General features: G+C 39.5%; 1 protein-coding gene across 1 annotated transcript in view; it reads right to left on the bottom strand.

The window, feature by feature from the left end:
- Positions 1 to 209: 209 nt before the first annotated feature.
- ZSWIM6 (zinc finger SWIM-type containing 6) overlaps positions 210 to 20,509 on the bottom strand; it is a 203,645-nt gene continuing 183,345 nt past the window's right edge. Inside the window, exons 6-14 of the mRNA XM_082650143.1 lie at positions 18,850 to 19,026; positions 18,435 to 18,581; positions 14,937 to 15,083; positions 13,625 to 13,885; positions 9,709 to 9,844; positions 6,477 to 6,634; positions 5,685 to 5,848; positions 3,848 to 3,929; positions 210 to 1,786 (exon numbers count right to left, since the gene is read on the bottom strand). Coding sequence (XP_082506269.1) covers positions 924 to 1,786; positions 3,848 to 3,929; positions 5,685 to 5,848; positions 6,477 to 6,634; positions 9,709 to 9,844; positions 13,625 to 13,885; positions 14,937 to 15,083; positions 18,435 to 18,581; positions 18,850 to 19,026 — 2,135 coding nt within the window. The 3' untranslated portion in view covers positions 210 to 923. The remainder of the gene's footprint in view (positions 1,787 to 3,847; positions 3,930 to 5,684; positions 5,849 to 6,476; positions 6,635 to 9,708; positions 9,845 to 13,624; positions 13,886 to 14,936; positions 15,084 to 18,434; positions 18,582 to 18,849; positions 19,027 to 20,509) is intronic.

Below are 20,509 nucleotides of genomic sequence, written 5' to 3'. Positions count from 1 at the left end.
ATAATTTCTCCCAATAGATCTCAGTCAAACCATGCAATCCAAAAGGTGGCTCTGCATAGATGCCCAGCATGAAGTTCACCACCTGAGCCAACCCTGAAGCAAGGCGCACTTTTAGTCCTTCTGATAGGTTTTCTCTCAGTTTTTTTTTGTTTTTGTTTAAAACCAAGCTACTGCAGCTTCAAGTATTTTGCATTACATAGAATATTTTTTATAAATTAGTTAATGTTATATTTTCAATATTCAGACATATACTATAATATATATACAGTACAATAAATGCTCTCATTCTTTTTTTTATTTTTATTTTTTTGATAAATCCCTGAGAATGTATGTTGACAGTCGCTAAGTTTCCACATGCACAAGCATTGTGTGCCATGCTTCTGGACGAACAGCACTGCAAAGCCACGTGGGTCAGCCTTTTAACTATTAGTATTTTCGTTTTGTTGGTTTGTTTAAATATGCTGAAAATGTAAAGATGAGTTACAAAGGAGTAAAGCTGAATCCATTCGAGGTACTTATCACAGGATGGAGGTGTTTTGTTTGGTTTTTAAAGCCATTTCAATTATTTTTTTTTGAGGCTGTGAACGTATACAGAAAACAGGAGAGCTATGTGGACTTTTGCCACTTGACAACATATACTCAGTGTAAACCAAACCTTTTTAACCTCTCTCTCATACAAAACCAAAAAAACAAACAAAAAAAAAAAGAAGAAAAATAATAAAATAAAAACAAAGAAAAAGGGAAGAAAATTAAAAACACACAAACTTTCACATGACAATTTAGTCTGCAAACGCAATATAACTATACACATATAATACCGGTGTGGCTCTGTTCTTTAAGTTAAAAAGGGTACAAAGGCAGGCTCAAGTAAAAACAAACTGTCCCCCCCATTCCCACCCCCACCCCCATTCATACAAGTTCTATCAACCAAACCTCTCCCGAACCAACATCATCAGTTTCTTTTTGCCTTTGTAGATTTGTTTCAGGTTGTCGATGAACTGTGTAAACTGAATGTGTCCATCATGCGCCATTAAGAAGGTCTCTCGGGCCTTGCTGAGGAACTCTATAAACTCACTATAGTGCCGAGGACTGATGTGTGTGAGCCGTGAGTGTGTCGTGTTGATGTAGGCCCCAATTGTGGCATCCAAGAGTTGCCTCAAGGGGGCTTTGTCCAGTGACATGAGCTTACCAGAGTTCCTCCTTCCGTGAAGTCCCACCATGCCAGGAGTGGTCAGAGTGCATCTGCGCAAAATGTCTGACAGTACCGTTGCACACTTGACACTCTTGACCACCAGAGGTATTATAGCTGCAAGCTCATTTTTACCAAGGGAGTGGCTAAGCGCACAGGCCCACAAAACGTCATTAATGGCAGGGTGCGTGTCCTGATTGTAGCTCAGGTTAAGATGGGTCATGGCCAGGGTGGCCAGCTTGTAGGCCCTCATGGGGTACCCGCGGTGCTCCATGTACCGTGCTATTGTAAAGAGCTGGGTGTAGCTCATGCCAGTTGTAGCAGCGTCAAGAACAATTTGGTACGCCGTCTCAAAAGCTATGTGATCCTTTTCACACAGGGTCAGCGCGGAGAGGGCACAGTTCTGAGGGTCCTTCATAGCGCACTGCAATGCAAGTGTCCGGGCGCTGCTGGCCAGCTTTTCCTGCTGGTGGCAGTCCAGGTGGAGGCGGACGATGGTGCTGTTGGACATCACGGTGGTTGCAACAATACTTGTGGCTTCAGTGGGAGTAAAAAGCGTAAACCAGCTCTGCATGATGCTGTCCAGGGCATAAACACCTGCAAGGAGCACAGAGAAGCCCCATTACTGATGAGAGGCTGCCCAGAGGTCTTGCCTTATTTCCACTTTATAATCAATGCTTACATTGTTAACCATCACAGGACATGAGCTAGGTCAGAAAATCCTGTAAGGTAATGTGCCTGGGAGCAACCTTTTAGAATAAGGTTATTATAGATTGCTATTCAGTGAAATGCCTGAGAGGAACATGAACTTGCTGTAATAAAGAACTAATCCTCTCGGCAGCTGGTATTTGCACTGTGCTGCTGCCTGCTTGCCATCGCAGACAATGGCTTTTTGCTAATGAGTTCTAGTTCACTGGGGCCTCCTGTCAGTTACCCACCACAGAATCTGAGTCAGAAAAACTACAACCCTCACCAAAATGGGGAGTTTTTATGTGGTCTGTGTGTAAGTTTAAAGTACACACAATACAAAGTGATTAAGCACGCAAAGAAGCAGGAAAATGTGACCTATAATCAAGAGAAAAGAGTCGACAGAAGCAGACATACAGACGGCTCAGATGTTTGTTTGAAATGGATGACAAGGTCTTTAAAATAACCATTTTAAGTACACAGACGCAATATGCCTCAGCTGTAGGAAAATCCTAAACGTGGGCCATTTAAAGCACAGGTACTAAATCTAAGAGAAATTAGGCCTATTTCTTGGTGCAGGGGTGGGGGAGTGGTGTGGCAGTTCTTAAAATGGTATTATCCTTGTATTGCTTCACTAAAGCATCACTTCAGTAATATAATTTTTTTTTTTTTTGTGGTACGTGGGCCTCTTACCCCTCTGGCCTCTCCCATCACGGAGCACAGGGTCCAGACGCGCAGCCTCAGCGGCCACGGCCCACGGGCCCAGCCGCCCCGCGGCACGTGGAAACCTCCCAGACCAGGGCGTGAACCCACGTCCCCCACACCGGCAGGCGGACTCACAACCACTGCACCACCAGGGAAGCCCCAGTAATATAATTTTTATACTGAGACCAATTTCCCTTTTTCCAAGATAACATACCATTATAGATTAATAAAAGAAAAATAACAAGAATGTTTTTACAGTATCTGCTGTGTCAATCTTTAGCTAAGCACTGAGGTAGCAGTGTCATCTCAGCAAGAGGTGTGTATCCTTTTCTGATGCAAATAAGATGACAGTTTAACCCACATTTATTTCCAACAGCCACCATTTTGTTTGCGTTGGCCTTATCGCCAGGAATGTATGGGTTTTTTAGTTATGATTTATTGCTGCAGAGGGGAAATAGTTGGCTGAAGGGTCTCACAGATTGCACTGTATGGTCAACTGGGGATCTTCCTTTTTTTTTTTTTTTGCGGTACGCAGGCCTCTCACTGTTGTGGCCTCTCCCGTTGCGGAGCACAGGCTCCGGACGCACAGGCTCAGCGGCCATGGCTCATGGGCCTAGCCGCTCCGCGGCATGTGGGATCTTCCCGGATCGGGGCACGAACCTGTGTCCCCTGCATCGGCAGGCGGACTCTCAACCACTGCGCCACCAGGGAAGCCCAGGGATCTTCTTATGGCTACTACAAATTCTCACAAAGCTCACCTAAACCACCCCCAGTGGTCATTTCTCTGTTGGATACCCTGACGAATGCCCTCAGATGAAGAAAAAACTCAGTGCAACTAGATAACTTTATATTGTTTTCATTAAAGTGACCTGAACCATTAACCCACAGTCTAAAGTTAGTTCCAAAGATGGTTTGCTGCCTACCAAAGATTCACCCTGGAATATGAAACTGTAAACTTGATTATCACAAAAGTTACTGAAAGCACCTTAAGTGTGACAGAACAGCTGAATAAAAAGTGCCTGCTCCCTGACTTATTCCATTTTAAGTAAGAGGTGGAGCCCCACAGATGTGACAGGAACAATGCAAGTGTGTATAACTGAAGGCTGACGGTGGGGTTCGGGGAAGAGAGCCCCTGTACGTTGCCAGAAGGGGCAGGAGCCTTGGAGAAGTCAAGGTAAAGAAGTGAAAATGTTCTTCTCTGTACCTGGAAATAAGTGAAATCTGAGCGCGGGGAGCCTTGGAGCGCCCCTGCCCCGATTTACGTACCCACTTCAGTAGCACACGTTACCAGCCACCTGACCATCTCCCGCCGGCGCCAGTTTAAGGTTGACAGTGTCATTCGCATAACCTATGAAGACAGGATAACAAAATGTTTTGGAAGATTATCCCTAAGTCAATGGAAAAAGAGAACAATTCATTCCAAGGTATACATTACTAGGCAGACTCCCTACTGCCAGGAGGACGGACAGCCTTATTTCGAATAAAGCTGTGCATATGAATTTGGACTTACCCACAGCCCCCCTTGCTGGCTTTGCCCCAGCCTGGGAGGCAGGAGGTCTGTGTTCTATTCTACTCCTGGGAGGCCAACTGACTAGACGTGGCAGCCTGGGCAAGTCACTCAATCGACCACTTCTCTCCTCTGCAAAATCCACGGGCTGGACTGGCACAGTGAACACAGCCACGCCCTCGTCCCTTCTCCAGCTTTCACAGTCCATGGTTCTAAATTTCTGAGCCACCTCATGAATTAATCCTGACTAGGAACCCTCAGTTGGCAAAGAGGTTTTCTTTTTAAATAATTGTTTTAGTTATCCCTTCAATCTCTGGTTGTTCCTTCCTGGCGATTAAGAAGATAACCCCAGGTCTATAGAAAGAAATCACCTTTGGCATCATTAGCAATCTAATTTTGTTTTTTACTTTCTAATAGATTCCAAGATAAAATTCACCATATCGTCCTGCTTCCCTCATTTGTTAAGATTCAGAGCATCTAGGGACGTAATACTCCTAAAGCCTTGGAAAGGTCCTATGGGATTCCTTCCTGGGTCCCAGGAAGAATGAGGCAGGGAGCAAGCTCTCAGTAATCTGCCGTTTACCAAAAAAACCTGCCAGAATTCCAAATACCCAGAAAACTCATGTTAATGGTTCTTTCTGCATCATACCTTTAAGAGGAAAATGATAACAAAAGTAAGCCAAACAACAAGAATTTATTTTTTAAAAGAAAACTTCTAAAATGTCATTGTATAGCTTAAATGCAATCTCCCATGCCCTCTGCTTGTAGAGTACTGTAAGTGGCAAGTGCGTTTTTCTACAGTCTAATTCTTTAACGTTATTAATCACTGTTAAGGAGAAGCCATAAGTAGAAAACCATATTAATCATCTAATTGGGGCATTCTAGTCCCCATACTTTAGAAAATTAGAAGATGACAATTTCTTTCACTGCTTTTTATGGAGGGAAAAACACAAATGTTAATAGAGATTCCCTGAGAAAAGTAGAAATATAAACTTCAGTTCCTGGTTTATACAATAATCTTTTCAGATACTATAAGGAAGCAAACATCTATCTGCATGACTAACTCAAAATGTCCTTGGTAATATGTCTAAGGCCTGCTGAAGCTGAAACTGGACCCCGGCCCAATCCCTCTTCCTTTACCCTAATTTTCTCAGGGTTATAAAAAAGGAGTCAGAACTGTCCATCTATCATGAAAATGCAAACATCAGTACATATCCATACTTCCTCTAAAAATTTAACCCTAACAAATGAATCGTTGTTATACATGAGAGCTTTATTTAAGCCATGTATAGGAAGAACTCTTCTTCAATTCATTAAAGGAGAAACAGTGATGTTAAGGCTCTAGTACAGAAGATGATTTTTTATTGAAAGACACAAACAGGGCTTCTAAAGGTACTGTCCTACACATGAGGCAGCAGTCTGGTTCAGGTGGGAATGACCACAACTGCGAAGCCCAGTGCACTCCTGAAGTCTAGCAGATCTGTGCACCAAAGAGTCATGTACCTGCACTAAAAAATCCGAACAAACAGCAACACCCTAGGATGATGCTTTTATTTAGCAGTCCTTGGTGCCCCAGGAAAGACCACAGTCACATACCTGCAGGCCCAGCTCCAGAGACACCTTCAAAAGAGTGATGTCTGGCAAACTGTCCATGAGAGTTGCTATTTTAAATGCATCTTGGGCAAGCTTGAAGATGTGGGATGAGGAGTGAATGTTTTTCTGGATGGATTCTAATACTGTTTCTAGCCTCCGAACATCGCCTGCAACGAACAAGGGGAAACCAAATCAAAGCAAAGCAAGGCAAAGCAAAACAACAACAACAAAAATCACACAACCACAACCACACACACACACACACAGACACACACACGGAGTTTAAAAAGGAACAAAACAAAACACAAAGTACAAGTTTACTTTACATGAAATGTTCACAGATGGCACAGATGTTACAACTAAGTGTCCCAAGGTTATTGCATATCTATGAATCCCGGCTTCAGGAAAAAGATACACTGAGACACACACTCATGACTAAAAGCACATGTGAACCAGAACCAACATGAGATAGCAAATAGTTCTCTCAGGTTCCTGCTTTTTTATTTCTGGTGAATATTTCAGGGAGAATTTAATCTGCCTCTGAAGCTCACCCACCATTTACGTGGCATGGTAACTAAACCCCAACTCTGCCAGCAGCAAGTTTAATGATGCAGTTAAATGAGGAAAATGCCGGCTCAACTGAGTAGCACCTGTTTTGCTTCATAAGCTAACATCTAAAGAAAAGGATCCCTTACAACATAAGCACCATTATTGAGAATCTGATGGAAAACACGACCCTTAAAATAAAAAGGCAAACTAACAAAATAATCATGAGGCCTCAGGACAACCCAGTACCTTTGGCTGCAGTGAGCATAGTGGATGCCAGCTCGCACTGCTGGGATTCTATGTGGCTTAGAGTGAACCAACGAGGGTACCGGTTGGGAACAACAGATGCCATGTGGTGTGGACGGGTGAGGTCTCCCGCTGGAGCAGTGGATTCCAACACTAGCAACCTGTAATGACAAGACAAGGCAGGCGGCTCTTAGTTACCACTTGTTCATCACCCTGGCCACAGGGACTGCCCAGAAGCCAGAGGAGCAGGTAGATGCTGGGAGCGATTGTTCAGGTCCTCCGTGAGGGAAGAGCTGGTACAGCTACACTTTGCTGTCTGGATGCTAAAGTTACCTCGTTAATTGCCCATCGCCTAACCCTAAGAGGTTTCCTTTCTTTAGCATCATTCAGAAAACGGCAACATTCAAGGAAATTAAGACATGTAACAATGGAGAGGTTTAAAACACAAGTCTTAATGTTTACCTACTGTAAAATTTCTGAATCTTATCACTCATTAAAAAATCAAAAGAAACTGATAGTCAAGTGGATATTTAAAACTGAGATTACAACTGTTAGGAATCAATGTATAGCTGAGACAAATAAGTTTAACTTATTAAAACAAAGTAAGAAGGAAAGTAAAGCAAAAATGACTTGTTTCCATATATTCATACTTTCTGCATAATTAGTTCCTTATTACTTCAGAAATCTGTAGTTAGAAAATGTTCTATCAATCATATCAGAGATGATGGATGCAAATGATCCAAGTATTTGTCCCTTGACAGCCTTGCATAAATTCAGCATGATTTCTTATTTTAATCAATGTATCTTTAAGAATATGTTGACAAATAAAGAACAACTATTGAAACAAAGCACATGCTTGGCGGTCTCTTTTAAATATAAATAAGCACCAAAGAGATTAGTAGAGTAGCTATAACTGCAATAATTTTTTTACAATCATCAAAACACTGACCTTCCCTCAAGTACACCAGTGTTAGGGACTGTGGAGTAAGAGCTGGGGACCAGGAGAAGTTAGCAGGGTCAGGGTGTGATGCTGGGCTTGGGGCCCTACCCAACAGCAATTATTGCTCTGGTAAGCCAAATCCCTCATTCCCTTTTCCTTTTATCTAGGAACAGAGATGCTAGCATTTGATGGTGGCAATTAAGTAGTAAGGATTTTGGTGGGGTTGCTATTTAGCTTTTTAAAAACCCAGACTATCCCTATATTCACAGGCAGATCCTTCCAGAGTTGCTGTAGAGCACACTAGTCAACGTCCCTGGAAAGATGAGAAAATGATTGTGAAAATGCCCTTCTTCAGTATCTCCCCTCTCTTTCTAGAAAGACTACAAAGCAAGTAAGTTACCTGTCTCTTTTCCTTCCTGTTCCCCTGGCTGCCTTGAGATGCTCTAGTAGTTCACACCGCCTCCCTCCCATGGCCATCCTTTGGCTGAGGGCGTGTGGCAGGTAGAAGAGAAGAGGTGGAAAACAATTCCCCTGTGCCCTGCTAGTGTCCCCCGTGAACGAACTGCCTGGGCAGCAACCAAGGGTGGACGTAAATGAGTTTCTGAGTGTTAGAAAAGCAAGCCTCCCCACCTGAAAGATACCTTCCCATAAGCCAGAACCACAGAGAAACCTTAGCTATTTTACCCTTAAACTTTACAGTAACTGTAGCAATAGCATCTGGTGGCTTCATAACATTAGTATCCTTCCCTTTACCACAGGAGCAGAATTGTTAGGATTTGAGTAAGTATAGAGCTGAACATCTGTCTTCACCTGATAACTTCCATTTCAGCTTCCCAAAATGGGAATAGGAATGTACTTATAAAACTGTGCTCTAAAATACAAACCAAGTGGTACAAAGTAATTTGGTGGGGGACTTTTGCTTATGTTAGTTATTTTATTTTTTGATATTTTAAAAACAGACAAGAGAGAACTTTTAAGGTTTCTCTGATATGTTAATGAGATTTCATGTTGCCAAGGAAAGCATGTCAAATTAAAGGATGTCAGCCTCAATACACAATGACACACAGGTACACATATACACACACACAAATACAAACACACTCTATTGCTGCATAAAAGAGGCCTCCTGTGACTTATAAGCTATACTCATACAGGAAAGGCATTGTTTTTGAATCCATTACACTGGCTGCAGAGACAGTATCTTCGATGAAAAGTTTCTGTGGAATCAAACTGTTCTCCAGCACCTCAAGCTTTTAGGTGTGTACGTGGTTTGTCTTTAGGTGGCAATAACAGGGTCTAATCGGCACTTTAACAAAAGTGTGTTAATTAAAGAGTTGCACAACAATGTAAATGTACTTAGTGCCACTGAACTGTACAGTTAAATATGGTTGAAATGGTATGTTTTATATTATGTGACTTTTACCACAATCAAAAAAAATTTTTTTAAAGTGTGTTAATTTGAAAAAAAGATAAAAGGAAAAAAGCTCATGTTTTAAGAAAGGTAGATATTCCTTTCAGGTCCTTAAAGTTTAAAAGGCTATAAATAAGACTGAAAAATTTAATCTTGAGTTCATTAAAAAATATTCAGCTAGAATGAATTCGTGATAAAAATAATTATTTTGTGAACTGACTTTTTAAAAGGAGGGTGAAAACAGGAAGGTCAGCAGCAGAGAATGTGTTCTAATTGTTATCACTGAAAAGGAGGGACCGAGGGGCGGATGGAAACAAAGCTGAGGCGAACAAATCCTGGAAGACCCCTGAATAGCGATGCTTCAACACTAGATACAGCTCCCATCCCCTCTCATCCTCCAGTGGAGCATAAAGGTGTTTCGGTGCTAGGATGGCTTTCCTGCGCTACTGATGGAATGTGTAATTACAGCCGGTGTGAAGGGCTCTCTCAATTATTATATTCAGTCAAGTATACGTGTTATTTACCACTGCTTCAAAAATCTAATTTTTTCTAAACAGTTACGTTATTTAGGAAGGTTTCAACTGTTGCTGCCTTGTGGTTAAACTTGGCCTGAAGTTGTTCTCTAGTCCCAAATTCTAGCTTCAAGAAAACGCAGGATAAAGCCACCATGAACATGAGTGACAGCAGACAAGAATACCATTCTTCCCTTACTTTAAAACAAAAGCGAAACAAGCCAACAAACCACCACCACCATAACCCAAGAAGCTTTTTTTAGTTTTTCTGCTGCCTACAAGAAAAATGAATGAATGAGAAGTCAGTTAACAGCCATTTTTCCCAGTGGGGGATTTGGATCGCCTCTGCCCGGCGGGGCTGTGAATACGTACCGCATTGCTCTCAGTGCAATTTTGTATGCCAATTCAGCATCATGAGGTAGGAGAGAGGTGAAGAGATACTTGGCAAATGTGTGCATTGGAACGCTCTCCCGATGGATTATTTCGCCTAAACCACTATATGGTCCGGCTGTAGGAAGAGAGTATACACATTTTACATTCCTAAACAAGGAACTAAGACTTCTTGTAAAGTATAGTTTAAATTTTTTATGTAAAGATATAAACAATGCTAATCTAGTTAAGAATGTAATCTAAGTGACATAGTAGAAACGAATACAATTCTTAGTAAAATGATTCTACAGGGTAGAGTATACGATATCAAATTCACTTCAGGAACAATTCCCTGTGCCACAGCTAAAAGGAGAATCACAGAACTATGGGGGCAGAACTTTTTCACATTATAACTGCTTCAGAGAAATAAACACTCCAAAGCAGGAAACCTCACTGAATTTAAGAAAGACCCTATCTCAGTGTGTGATATCTGAGCATCCAGATTTTCAAATACACAGATGACTCTACAGCTTAACTTTGGAAACTGCCCCAGCCCCAGTCAGTCTTAGGGGCACAAATAAGCCAGGTTTCCAGAAAAGAGTTCTCTGTTTCAGGGGGAGGGATAGGGAGGATTCTGAACCACAAATCCCATTACAAAGACTTTTAAATATTGTTGCCTGTAATAAGCAGAAATAGATATTAATTCTCATAAAGGATTAATAATAAAAGACCAGAATAATACTCACCGTAGGCAAAAGAAAAAAAAATTAACTGATTCTACCACTATTTGGACTTCAAAAGACCAATTTTAAAAGTAAAATTATATTTAAACTGTCAAAATTCATTTCTTAGTAAGTTGTGACAGGCACGGTGGCAGAGCTGACTTCCCCTGTGTGCTCTCTGAATGCTACCCTAAGAAGGACAACACCAACTTTTAAAATAAATTTTGAAAGGAAACCACAGTGGTTAGTTCAACTACTTTCCGCTTAGGTGCTGTGAGGTTTAGTTACTGTGAAGTGTTTTATAAATTAGTTTCCATGTCACCTTTGGGTTAACATCGGTTTCATGACTTCTAGAATTATGAATCATGACACTACTGCTCAAAGGACATAATACATTTGTTTTCCATGAGAAAAATAAGTCTGGTGAAGAGTTTAGAATGCAAGAAATGCAGTTCAGAGGAAATGGTGAGAGGAGTTACTGAATTGGGCACTGAGTAGGAGCATGATACATTTTAGATCATTTTAACAGAAGTTGTTTTTAAATTTCATTGTTTTATTCTTTGGTTAGTATTTTTGAATTGTTCCTTATTAAAGTACTTTGAAAGTCATGTAAATAACTTACTTTTTTACCTAGACAAATTAAAATCCATCCTAGATTTCTAATTTTATCAAATCTATTAATCTTTTTTTCTTTTTTTTTTGTCTTTAAGACATTTAAAAATGTTTTAGCGATCTGATATTCTTCAAAAGCTGATAAGGCATTACAATTTTACCTTTAGTTCATATAGTGAGGCCAGATTATTTGTTATATTATAGAATGTTTGCCCTCCCCCCAAATTCATATGTTAAAGCCGCAACTCTCAATGTGACTGGAAGATAAGGCCTTTATGGAGGTAATTAAGGTTAAATGAGGTCACAGGGGCCTTGACCTGGTCCAACAGAATTAGTGACCTATGAGAAGAGACAGAAAGAGTGACCTCTGTCTCTGTCTTGTGAGGGCTCAGGGAGAAGGCAGCCATCTGTAAGGCAGGAAGAGGTCCCTCACCAGAAACTGAATTAGCCAGCACCTTGACCTTGGACTTCTCAGCCTCCAGAACTGTGAGAAATAAATTTCTGTTGTTTAAGCCACCTAACCTATAGTATTTTTTAATGGCAGCCTGAACACACTAAGACATTAACTCTATTTTTTTAAGGACTAATTACAGCAAACTTGTATATTTTCCATCTTCATTTCTCTTCCATTTCCTTTCAGTGTTTCCCTTGTACCATCAAGTTCCCTTCTTATACTATGCAGGGAAGGCCAGGATGCATAATCAACATAATAACACCTCCCAACAAGCAAAACATTCAGTCAGGTATCACAGAATTATCTGTTGATTAATAGTCAGTGTAATGCCTGAACTCTGGTGTACTGAAAAATGAAAAACTGAAATTTGAAATCTAAGTTCCCCAGAAGTGCTTTTCCAATATGCCAATTGATTCAATGTGCCCATACTGTGTCCAGAAGTGATTTAACACTCAGCAATAAAATACAGGGTTACTGTTTCCTCTTTTTCATACACCTGAGTCTGCTAACTAATCTGCCCCTGAAATTCACAGAGTATAAGTGTATGAAGACCTTGGTGCCCAGTGCAGTCATCTCAGTCATGGAGCGCTTATCTTTTGGAGTTTATAGAAATGGTCCCTTGGCTTCCCCTTGGACTTCTTCCTGTCCTGCACCAACCACTCTTTGGGGCCTAGCAAGGTTGGGAAAAGAGAGGAGCATGGGGTGGGTCATCAGCCCTCCTTACAGAGCACAGTTCTCACTAAAATGTTTAATGGGAACGTATGGACTAAGCAAAGACTAAGACAAAGTTAAAAAATATTCATGAGTAATGAACACGGAGACATTTAAAAAGGTAAGTGATGAACAGATATCAGACACTATCAACTTTGAAAACCACACATCCTCATCTTTTCCCTCAGTATAATGAAAATCATAAGGCAGTTACCAAGAGTTAACTAAGAGCCGGCATAGAAAAGTTTATGGCTAATGATATTGCTTATATCAAAAGGAAATATATGACAGGAAACTAAGACAGTAATGAAAGGATCAAGATCATTTGAAATTTGTCAAGATGGGCTTTTATCTTTAGGGAAAAAAACTTCAGGAGAGTGCTTCAAAAAATTATTAAGAATTTTTACCAAAATTAAGCATGTTTTATTCAGAATAATATTTCCCCTTTAAGGTGCACTTCTAAAACACATAAATGTATAATATATTTAATGAAAATATTTTTTTCAAATAGATCTTTAGGTTTGGACATATAAAAAGTTTTGAAATGCTATTTTCTCTAAATCCCTTCCCTATATATAGCCATTCTGAATATAAGATGAAGATACCGTACTGTATGAGCCTATTAATCACAGAGAAATCCACAGAAATAACACACATGTACTTGAGAGACAGAAGCAGTTTAAAAGATTTGACATCACCTAAATCTGTGTAAAGTATCAGGCTACCACATTAATTACACTTATCCTTTTCAAGAAAAAAAAAAACATTAAAAAAAAAATAATGCCATCCAAAATGTATTAGGCCCTTTAGCTCTTGACCTTACAGAAAGAAGAAAACTAGACTTTGCCTTAGTGATTCTATGAAACCTTTACTTTGATGAATGTATACCTAATGTATTCTCTGAAATAATTAGCGCAGTGGAAATTCACTTCTGCAGTCTTTGGTCCCTTGTCAGCATGTGCAAATGACATGTTCAAAACCCAGACGTCAACGTAACAGCCAATAATTTGGAGGAATGCCAGCCAATTTCCATTTTATTACTTAATTGATCAAGCAAAGAGGAATATGGCTACCAGCAATAACTCACTAAATATCAAACTTGCATTTATCTCAGGAACAACACAGACTAAATAAAAACAGTCCTTTTTAAAGCTGGTGGCATTTAAATGGGGCTCATTTCTAGCAGGTTATCTTACACGACCACCTAAATCAAATGATAAACATGTAAACATCTGAACATTTTTATTAAGTGATACTATTTTTTGGAAAGTGAACATGCCTATGACACTCAGTGACCATACCAATCAAGATAACCACCATATTAAGTGTACTCCCAACGTAAACTGTACTCCCAACGTAAGAAAGCTGAGTGGCTAAGTAAAATGGGCTAAACAAGTGAGAAAGTTCTTTATCATACTACCTTCTAATAGGAAGACTGCTTGCTTGCGAAAAATTTTCACCAGTGTGTCATCCAATTCAATTTCCTGAAGCTTGGAAATGAGCTGCTCCTCATTCCGGCAAACCTTCTCTTGGGTATACAGCCCATCAGGCATAATACGCTGCTGTCCCAGCCCTATTAGGGCTACTTCCACAGCTAGCGTTAAATAGGATTCCCCTTCTTCTAAGAATTTGTGTGCAGGTAGATGCTGGTATTCCAGAGACTTGCACTGTCCCATATTCTCTGTCACAAAAGAAATCAGAGTTGAGAAACTACTTTTGCAGGTACCCTGATAAGTACGATCTATTTTACCTAGTACTCTTAAATAAATTATTGACTTAACTCCAAGAAAGCCAGAAAACCATGTTTCTTAGGTTAAAGTATATAGTTTTCCAATATCTTTTAAAAAATGACCATGAATGACTAAATGTGTATGTTCTGGGGGATAGAATATTACAAATATTTTTCTCTCACTAAAAATGAATCACCAAAGAAAACTATAAATCTAAGGAGAGATACTAAGCATACCTAAGAGTAAACAAATTTTTAATTAAACAAGAGTAAAATTACATGATGACTGCAATAGTTATCAATTTTTTAAAGCCTGGCGTTAAAAAAAATTTCCATACTTTTATCACAATGTTGTAATTTATAACAAAAACAGTAGAGAATACAACATATATGTAACTCAATTCCATGGTCCTTTTTGTTATCAAAGAGTCATCAGTCACAAGAGAAGGATTCTTTGAGGATTCTCTTATCTCTGTTAAGGTGTTTCTATTAGAAATTCTTAACAAACTTCAACTGTCCAACTCCCAAGAAAAGTGAATTCAAAGTCATACCATACCCTCACCCTCCTGATAGAGTTTGGGTCACCCATAATCCATGAAGGCAACCACCACAGGCTAGATGCTTAACTCTCCAAGCTAATCCAACCATGGGAGTAGTGAAGGGACAATCCTTCTTCCCTCCCACATGATGTACATCCTTATTTTGTATCTTTATGCTGGAAAACAGTCATAAATGCAGATAAATTCTTAGATGTACAATCATTGACTAGAAGGGAATAAATATTTTTAGGTTCTTGACACATGCTGCCAATTGTCAACCCTAAGACTTTTCCCAGTTTGTAGGAGCCTGCCTGAAAAGTGTGAGTACCCTTTCCTGCGAACTGCTAGTACTGTTAACTATATGGATTCATAAAACAAACTGTGAAGAAAAACAATGACCAGTGATGAATGCCATTCAGGGTTTAGGGGAAAAAAGCACATGAGACAAATGTCAATGGTTTTACCTGTAAAATCTGAGAACACAGGGAAGCTTTCATCATCAGTGCGGGAGGCTTCCATTAGGCTGCTGAAAAGAGTGCCCACGGGGTCCAGGGGGTGTCCAACCCAGCCCTCCAGATTGGTTATTGAGGTTATGCTTTTATGGGGTAGCTCTGTGTAAGAAAAGGGAATTGAGACATGGAGAGAAGTAGAGGACAGAAAGGCTTTACCATTTCCAGCATCCTGACAAATTAATACTAAATTCAATTCAAAATTCCTCTTTAATTAAAAAACAAAGGTACATAAAATCCCCAACCTGTGAACTGTTTTAAGTTCTAAAGGTTCATCTGTGAATCAATATAAATGGTGCTAACTTCCCAAGACAGCTCTCAAACATCTATTTAATTCATATGCTCAGGCTACTAGGTTAACATTACTACTTACACTATTAAATTATGATGTATGAGGAAAATGAATTCTAAATTTTTACCTGAGAAGCTAAGGACAACTCTCCTCACTTCCTAGGAGTGGCTTTAGAGAGAACTAAGTCCCCCTGGAATTATCATTGGATAACTAACTCTACAACTACGTTAAGAAGGTACTCTCAGAGTCAGTGCTCACTGGGTTATCTAAAATGGAGTCTAGAAGGCAGCTGTACCCTGGGTCGGACTTGAACTTCCGTATGAATATTTATTAAATTACTCCCCTATCACCTTATAAAAATCTTCCTTATCGTGGATCTGTAAGTCATTTAAGAGAGGACCTTTGCCACAAAGGGGAACTATAGCAGAAGATAACATACAATTTGGATGAAACATATCCTTTTCATTTTCCTCACGTAATGTCAGAACTTTCAAGTTCTCAAGTTAAGAGTGCTGAGAGAAAAGCTGCAAATATTTTAAGGTATATTCCATTATTGTAATAAACAATGCAATATTTTACATCTGTTTACTAAAGTTATAAATAATAGTGGTTCCTTCTTAAAGGAAACTATAATAAAATCTATATACAAGAAAAATATTGGCTTGTAAATAGCTAAAAAGCCATTCTGCAAGTTCAGTATTTCTTTAGAAGTCTTCTGTTTTGGACTATCAACTATTAGTACATAAAAATAAAGCATGACCTGGCACAATGTATTAAAATTTATAGAAGGTGGGTATTAGATTCCTTGGAAAGGTCTTTCCCTTCAATTTCTGTCACTGGCTTTCATATACACAACCAGGATGAAAGCAGAAACATGAGCATCACTCTTAGGAACAAGTCTCTCTCTCTCTCTCTCTCTCTCTCTCTCTCTCTCTATATATATATATACACACACACACACATACATATATATTTATATATAGACTTACTGTGGTGATCATTTCAAAATATATAAATATGGAATCATTATGCTGTACACATGAAACTAATATGTTCTATGTCAATTATATCTCAATTTTTTAAAAAGCTGACATATCATGCCGAATAATATTGAAAATGTACAAGATACTTCATTTACTAACCTTAGCCCCATAAGAAATAACTGTTACAGCAATTTGGAATTGTAACAGTTACAAAAAACCTATTCTTTGAATATGGACAAACGAAAAGAAAGTAGGGAAAGATATAAATATGCAGTGCTAGTAAAGAATAGTCTGAAATTAAAGTTTTCATTGTGTGCAGGATAAAAGAGAAATGAGTCTGAGAGAGACCTCAAAGACAATCAAAGGAGTCTATCTTAACATGTGTCCCAACTTACCTACATGAACTAACACTTTTACACTTTGTATTTCTTAGATATTGTAACATTTTAATTAAACTAATTTTAAAAACATTTCTTCAGAGAGATCAACATGAATTTCAAAACTCTGATAATCATCGTGAGCAAGCTCTCCTGGTGCAGTATAAAAAGTACTTCACTCTCTCTTAGCCTGAGTATTTCAATCTTTTATACTTTTCAAAACTAAATGTCTTTTGGCCATAGATTGTGTGTGTTTAGGGGAAGGGAGATTTCAGAAAAATTTTGCAAAGGGCCAGGCAACATATTTTGTAAATACAGCTGGTAACCAGTGTTGATATGACAAACACAAAGAACTGGACAAAGTAATGATTGTTGGGGATATCACATTCCAATCCCATCTGAGCTCCCCCTTCCTTGGTTCCAGTGGTAACTTTGGAATTTTCTTTCATCATATAAATGATAATGTTAACATTTTTAATACTTCCAATATAGAGGATATCAAAAATTACAACAAACACTCGCTCCAATCTCCAGCCCACTTCAACAACAACTGATAATTTTAAGCTGTACCCTAGATGTGTGTAAAATCATCCAAGGAATAAAACAAAAACATAAGCAAAAAAACACAACTAAAACTACTTCTCTCTGAATAAGATATAAAATTCCAGAGTAAAAACAAAACAATCCTAACAAAGAAAAATTAAAAGATTTACACCTACAGAAGAAAAAGAAGTGCACGGATTAATCAGAAAAAGCATACATATGTCTTTCTTTTGATCAGGGCCTATGCACCTTACAACCCTTTTGCAATTACTACTACTAAGTAATGCTTATTTAAAATTTAAAAGATTAATAAACTGAGATAAAGAGGAGTTAAATGTGTCCTGTCAGTTGACAGCTCATCGAATGTTATTTACAGAATTTGAAAAATCCAGTTCTGTTTTTCTCCTTAGCTTTCATTGGAGTGTAGTTTTTTTTTTTTTAAGATTTTTTTTGATGTGGACCATTTTTAAAGTCTTTACTGAACTTGTTACAATATTGCTTCTGTTTTACGTTTTGGTTTTTTGGCCAAGAGGCATGTGGGATCTCAGCTCCCCAACCAGGGATTGAACCCACACCCCCTGCATTGGAAGGCGAAGTCTTAACCACTGGACCACCAGAGCAGTCCCCAGGAGTTCTGTTTGATCGCTTTAAATACATATCATGTCCTGATGTACAAATTATTACAATTAAACTGTTTTACAGTGCTTTCACACTCTGTCAGGCCCTGCTTTCAGTGCTTTACAGAAATTAACTAGTTTAATCTTTTCAACAACTCTGAGAGACAGGTCCTCAACCGAGCCCCATTCCATAGTCAAGTCAATGCCTAAGGTCTCCCAGCTGGGACCTCCTGCCAGGATTCAAACATAGGCAGTCTACCCCCCCAGAGCCCTTACTATCACAATTAAAATGCTCTTTCACAAAATGAAATATCTGGCTAACTTGCATTGTAGATAATTCCGACATACGACATAACTCAAACAGTAAAAAAAAAAAAAAAAAAAAAAACCTCCCCTTTAAAAAATTAACCAACCTAAGAAACTTGTAAAAAAATTTTATTTCTTACAACATTCAACAGGTGGGGGTGGGGGGATGCCTAACATTTCTCACAGATCAGCTATTAAATATTTCACATGAGTGGTGAGTAAAGCCATCACCATGGCTCTAATTTTAAAAGTTCTCTCCCCAAAGAGCATAAAACCTAGTGACATCATCACCAAGAATCCCATTCCAATGGAAACAGACTCCTTCACACATTTACCTTTTTTTTGAGTTCGGAACATTTCCAGCTGTTTCTGTTGCTGCCGTCTTAACGTGTTAACAATAGCTATTGCTAGTCTCAGTGCTTCTCTGGGGTACCCATGAGAACGTAATGCATCCACTCGTGCACAGGCTGTAGGAACATGTTCTAAAACAGAAAGTTAAGGGGGGAAGGTTGCCATTATCAGATATATCTATAAAAACAGGACTTAATAGTAAGATGTTTTCCCCTGAAATACTATTAAAAAGACACAAGAAACCATTTCTGAACTTGGATTTGAATGAAAACTCCTATTGCCAAGCATTCATCCATCTCCCATTGAATCCCTCAACTCTCCTCCTCCCACTCCAATAATGCTATAGAAACTAAACAAAGAAGTAAGTCATGGAAATGTCTTTCCGGTTTGGCCACTTACCATGCCAGAGGGGCCACCCGCGGGAGTCAAAGAGGGAGTTTTCAGCGTCGTCATGGTAACAGTAGTTGGTGTACAGGTCACTGCTGATAATGTGCTGCAAGTGGCTGTCCTGCCAGTGGAGATCGCACGCCTCGATGGCTCGGGTGAACACTGTCCGATGTGGCCTGTTCGATGAATCTGTTTTTTCCACAATTCAGAAAGCCGTGTCAGCTATTGTTCACATGTGAATAAATCAGTCATACCATACCATTCTGTGGCCAGATGTTCATGAACACACCCACACACATTGTCCTGCACCCCCTAAGCAGAAGGATGAAGGGTGAATATTCTCATGTCCTAAGTACTAGGAGGCAAATCAGACCAAAGAGCCACCATTCACTCACTTGTTTTATCAAACACAAACACTCTGCAGCCCTCAGAGCTAAGGTTAAAGGCATCCTGCAAAAAGAACCGTCAAGTCTAGTTTCCATGCCAAATACACTGAAAGGAGGCACTCGGCACAAAAATCACATGAAAACTCACTGCTCCCCACTTCTGAGGTGCTGTGGTGAACTGCCCTGATGGGATCAACAGCTCTCACAAACACTATGCAAGAGATGAGACACCAGCCATGGAACCTTTCAGGAAGATGCAATCAGCCTTTAAAAATACGCAGAAGGGTTGTGCTTTTGGTTGTATTTTTTAACTATATTGTGCGGTTTTGCACAATTAAAACTATTATGCTTCTTGGGATATAATGATTAAATGTCACTTTATATCCCAAAGGGCATAAATGCATATATTTAACATTTCACAAAGCCACACAACATAGCTACAAAACAAACCAGCGCACTTACCTTGCCCCTACAGGCTGCCTCCTGACTCTTGTGCAGGTTCCATGACTGGTGTGATGTCCCCAGCATAGTGTATGCCAGGGCATCACAAAAGAGCAGAAGCACACACTCCGAAGAGGGTTCAAGTTTCAGGACCTGACAGAGAAAAGAAATGTTTGGGGAATAAAGGATATTTTTACCCCAACCTCTGGGATTATTCAGTTCTTCTGGAAAAAATCGTTCAAGTTCTACCTGCACTCCCACCCCTTAGGTCCCCAACTCCAGACTTACCTTAAACTGTGGCAGAAACCTTAGAAAGAGCCTCAGCTGACACTCAGGGTAACAAACTATCTTTATTTATGTGTGCTTTATTTAGCTCAAGAATCACCCCTCACTGTCCGGAGGCTTAACTAAATGAGAAGGAAAATCTGGAGCTTCCTTAGTTGGTAAAGTTTCATCTTCCTCTCCCTGGAACTTTGGCTAAGCACAGACATAAAGGAAATCATAAAAATCAAAATACAACTGAATCAAGAAGAGCTCTGAAAACTCATCTAGACCAACCCCTCTATTCTGCTGATGGAACTGAAAATTGAGAGAAGTAAAGTGACTTGCCAAGGTCACACGGCCAGGCAATGGCAGTCAAGATCAAAACACAGATAACCTCACTCCAAATTCAGCTACTTTAGGCTGTTCTGAAAGGCTTCTGAATGGTCTTTAACAGAAAGAGACATTACTTCAGCTTGGTCTCAGGTGGACTTAGACATCTGTATTTGAATGGCAGACATATCAAAATGCATGGATGACATAATTTGAGAGGCCTAAACACTGATGTATCTGTTCTGGCCCCT

The sequence above is a fragment of the Grampus griseus genome (assembly GCF_964374135.1).
Source record: "Grampus griseus genome assembly, chromosome: 3".
Lineage (NCBI taxonomy): Eukaryota > Metazoa > Chordata > Mammalia > Artiodactyla > Delphinidae > Grampus > Grampus griseus.
Note: the sequence above shows the minus strand (reverse complement) of the source record. Positions and strands in the feature narration are given on the sequence as shown.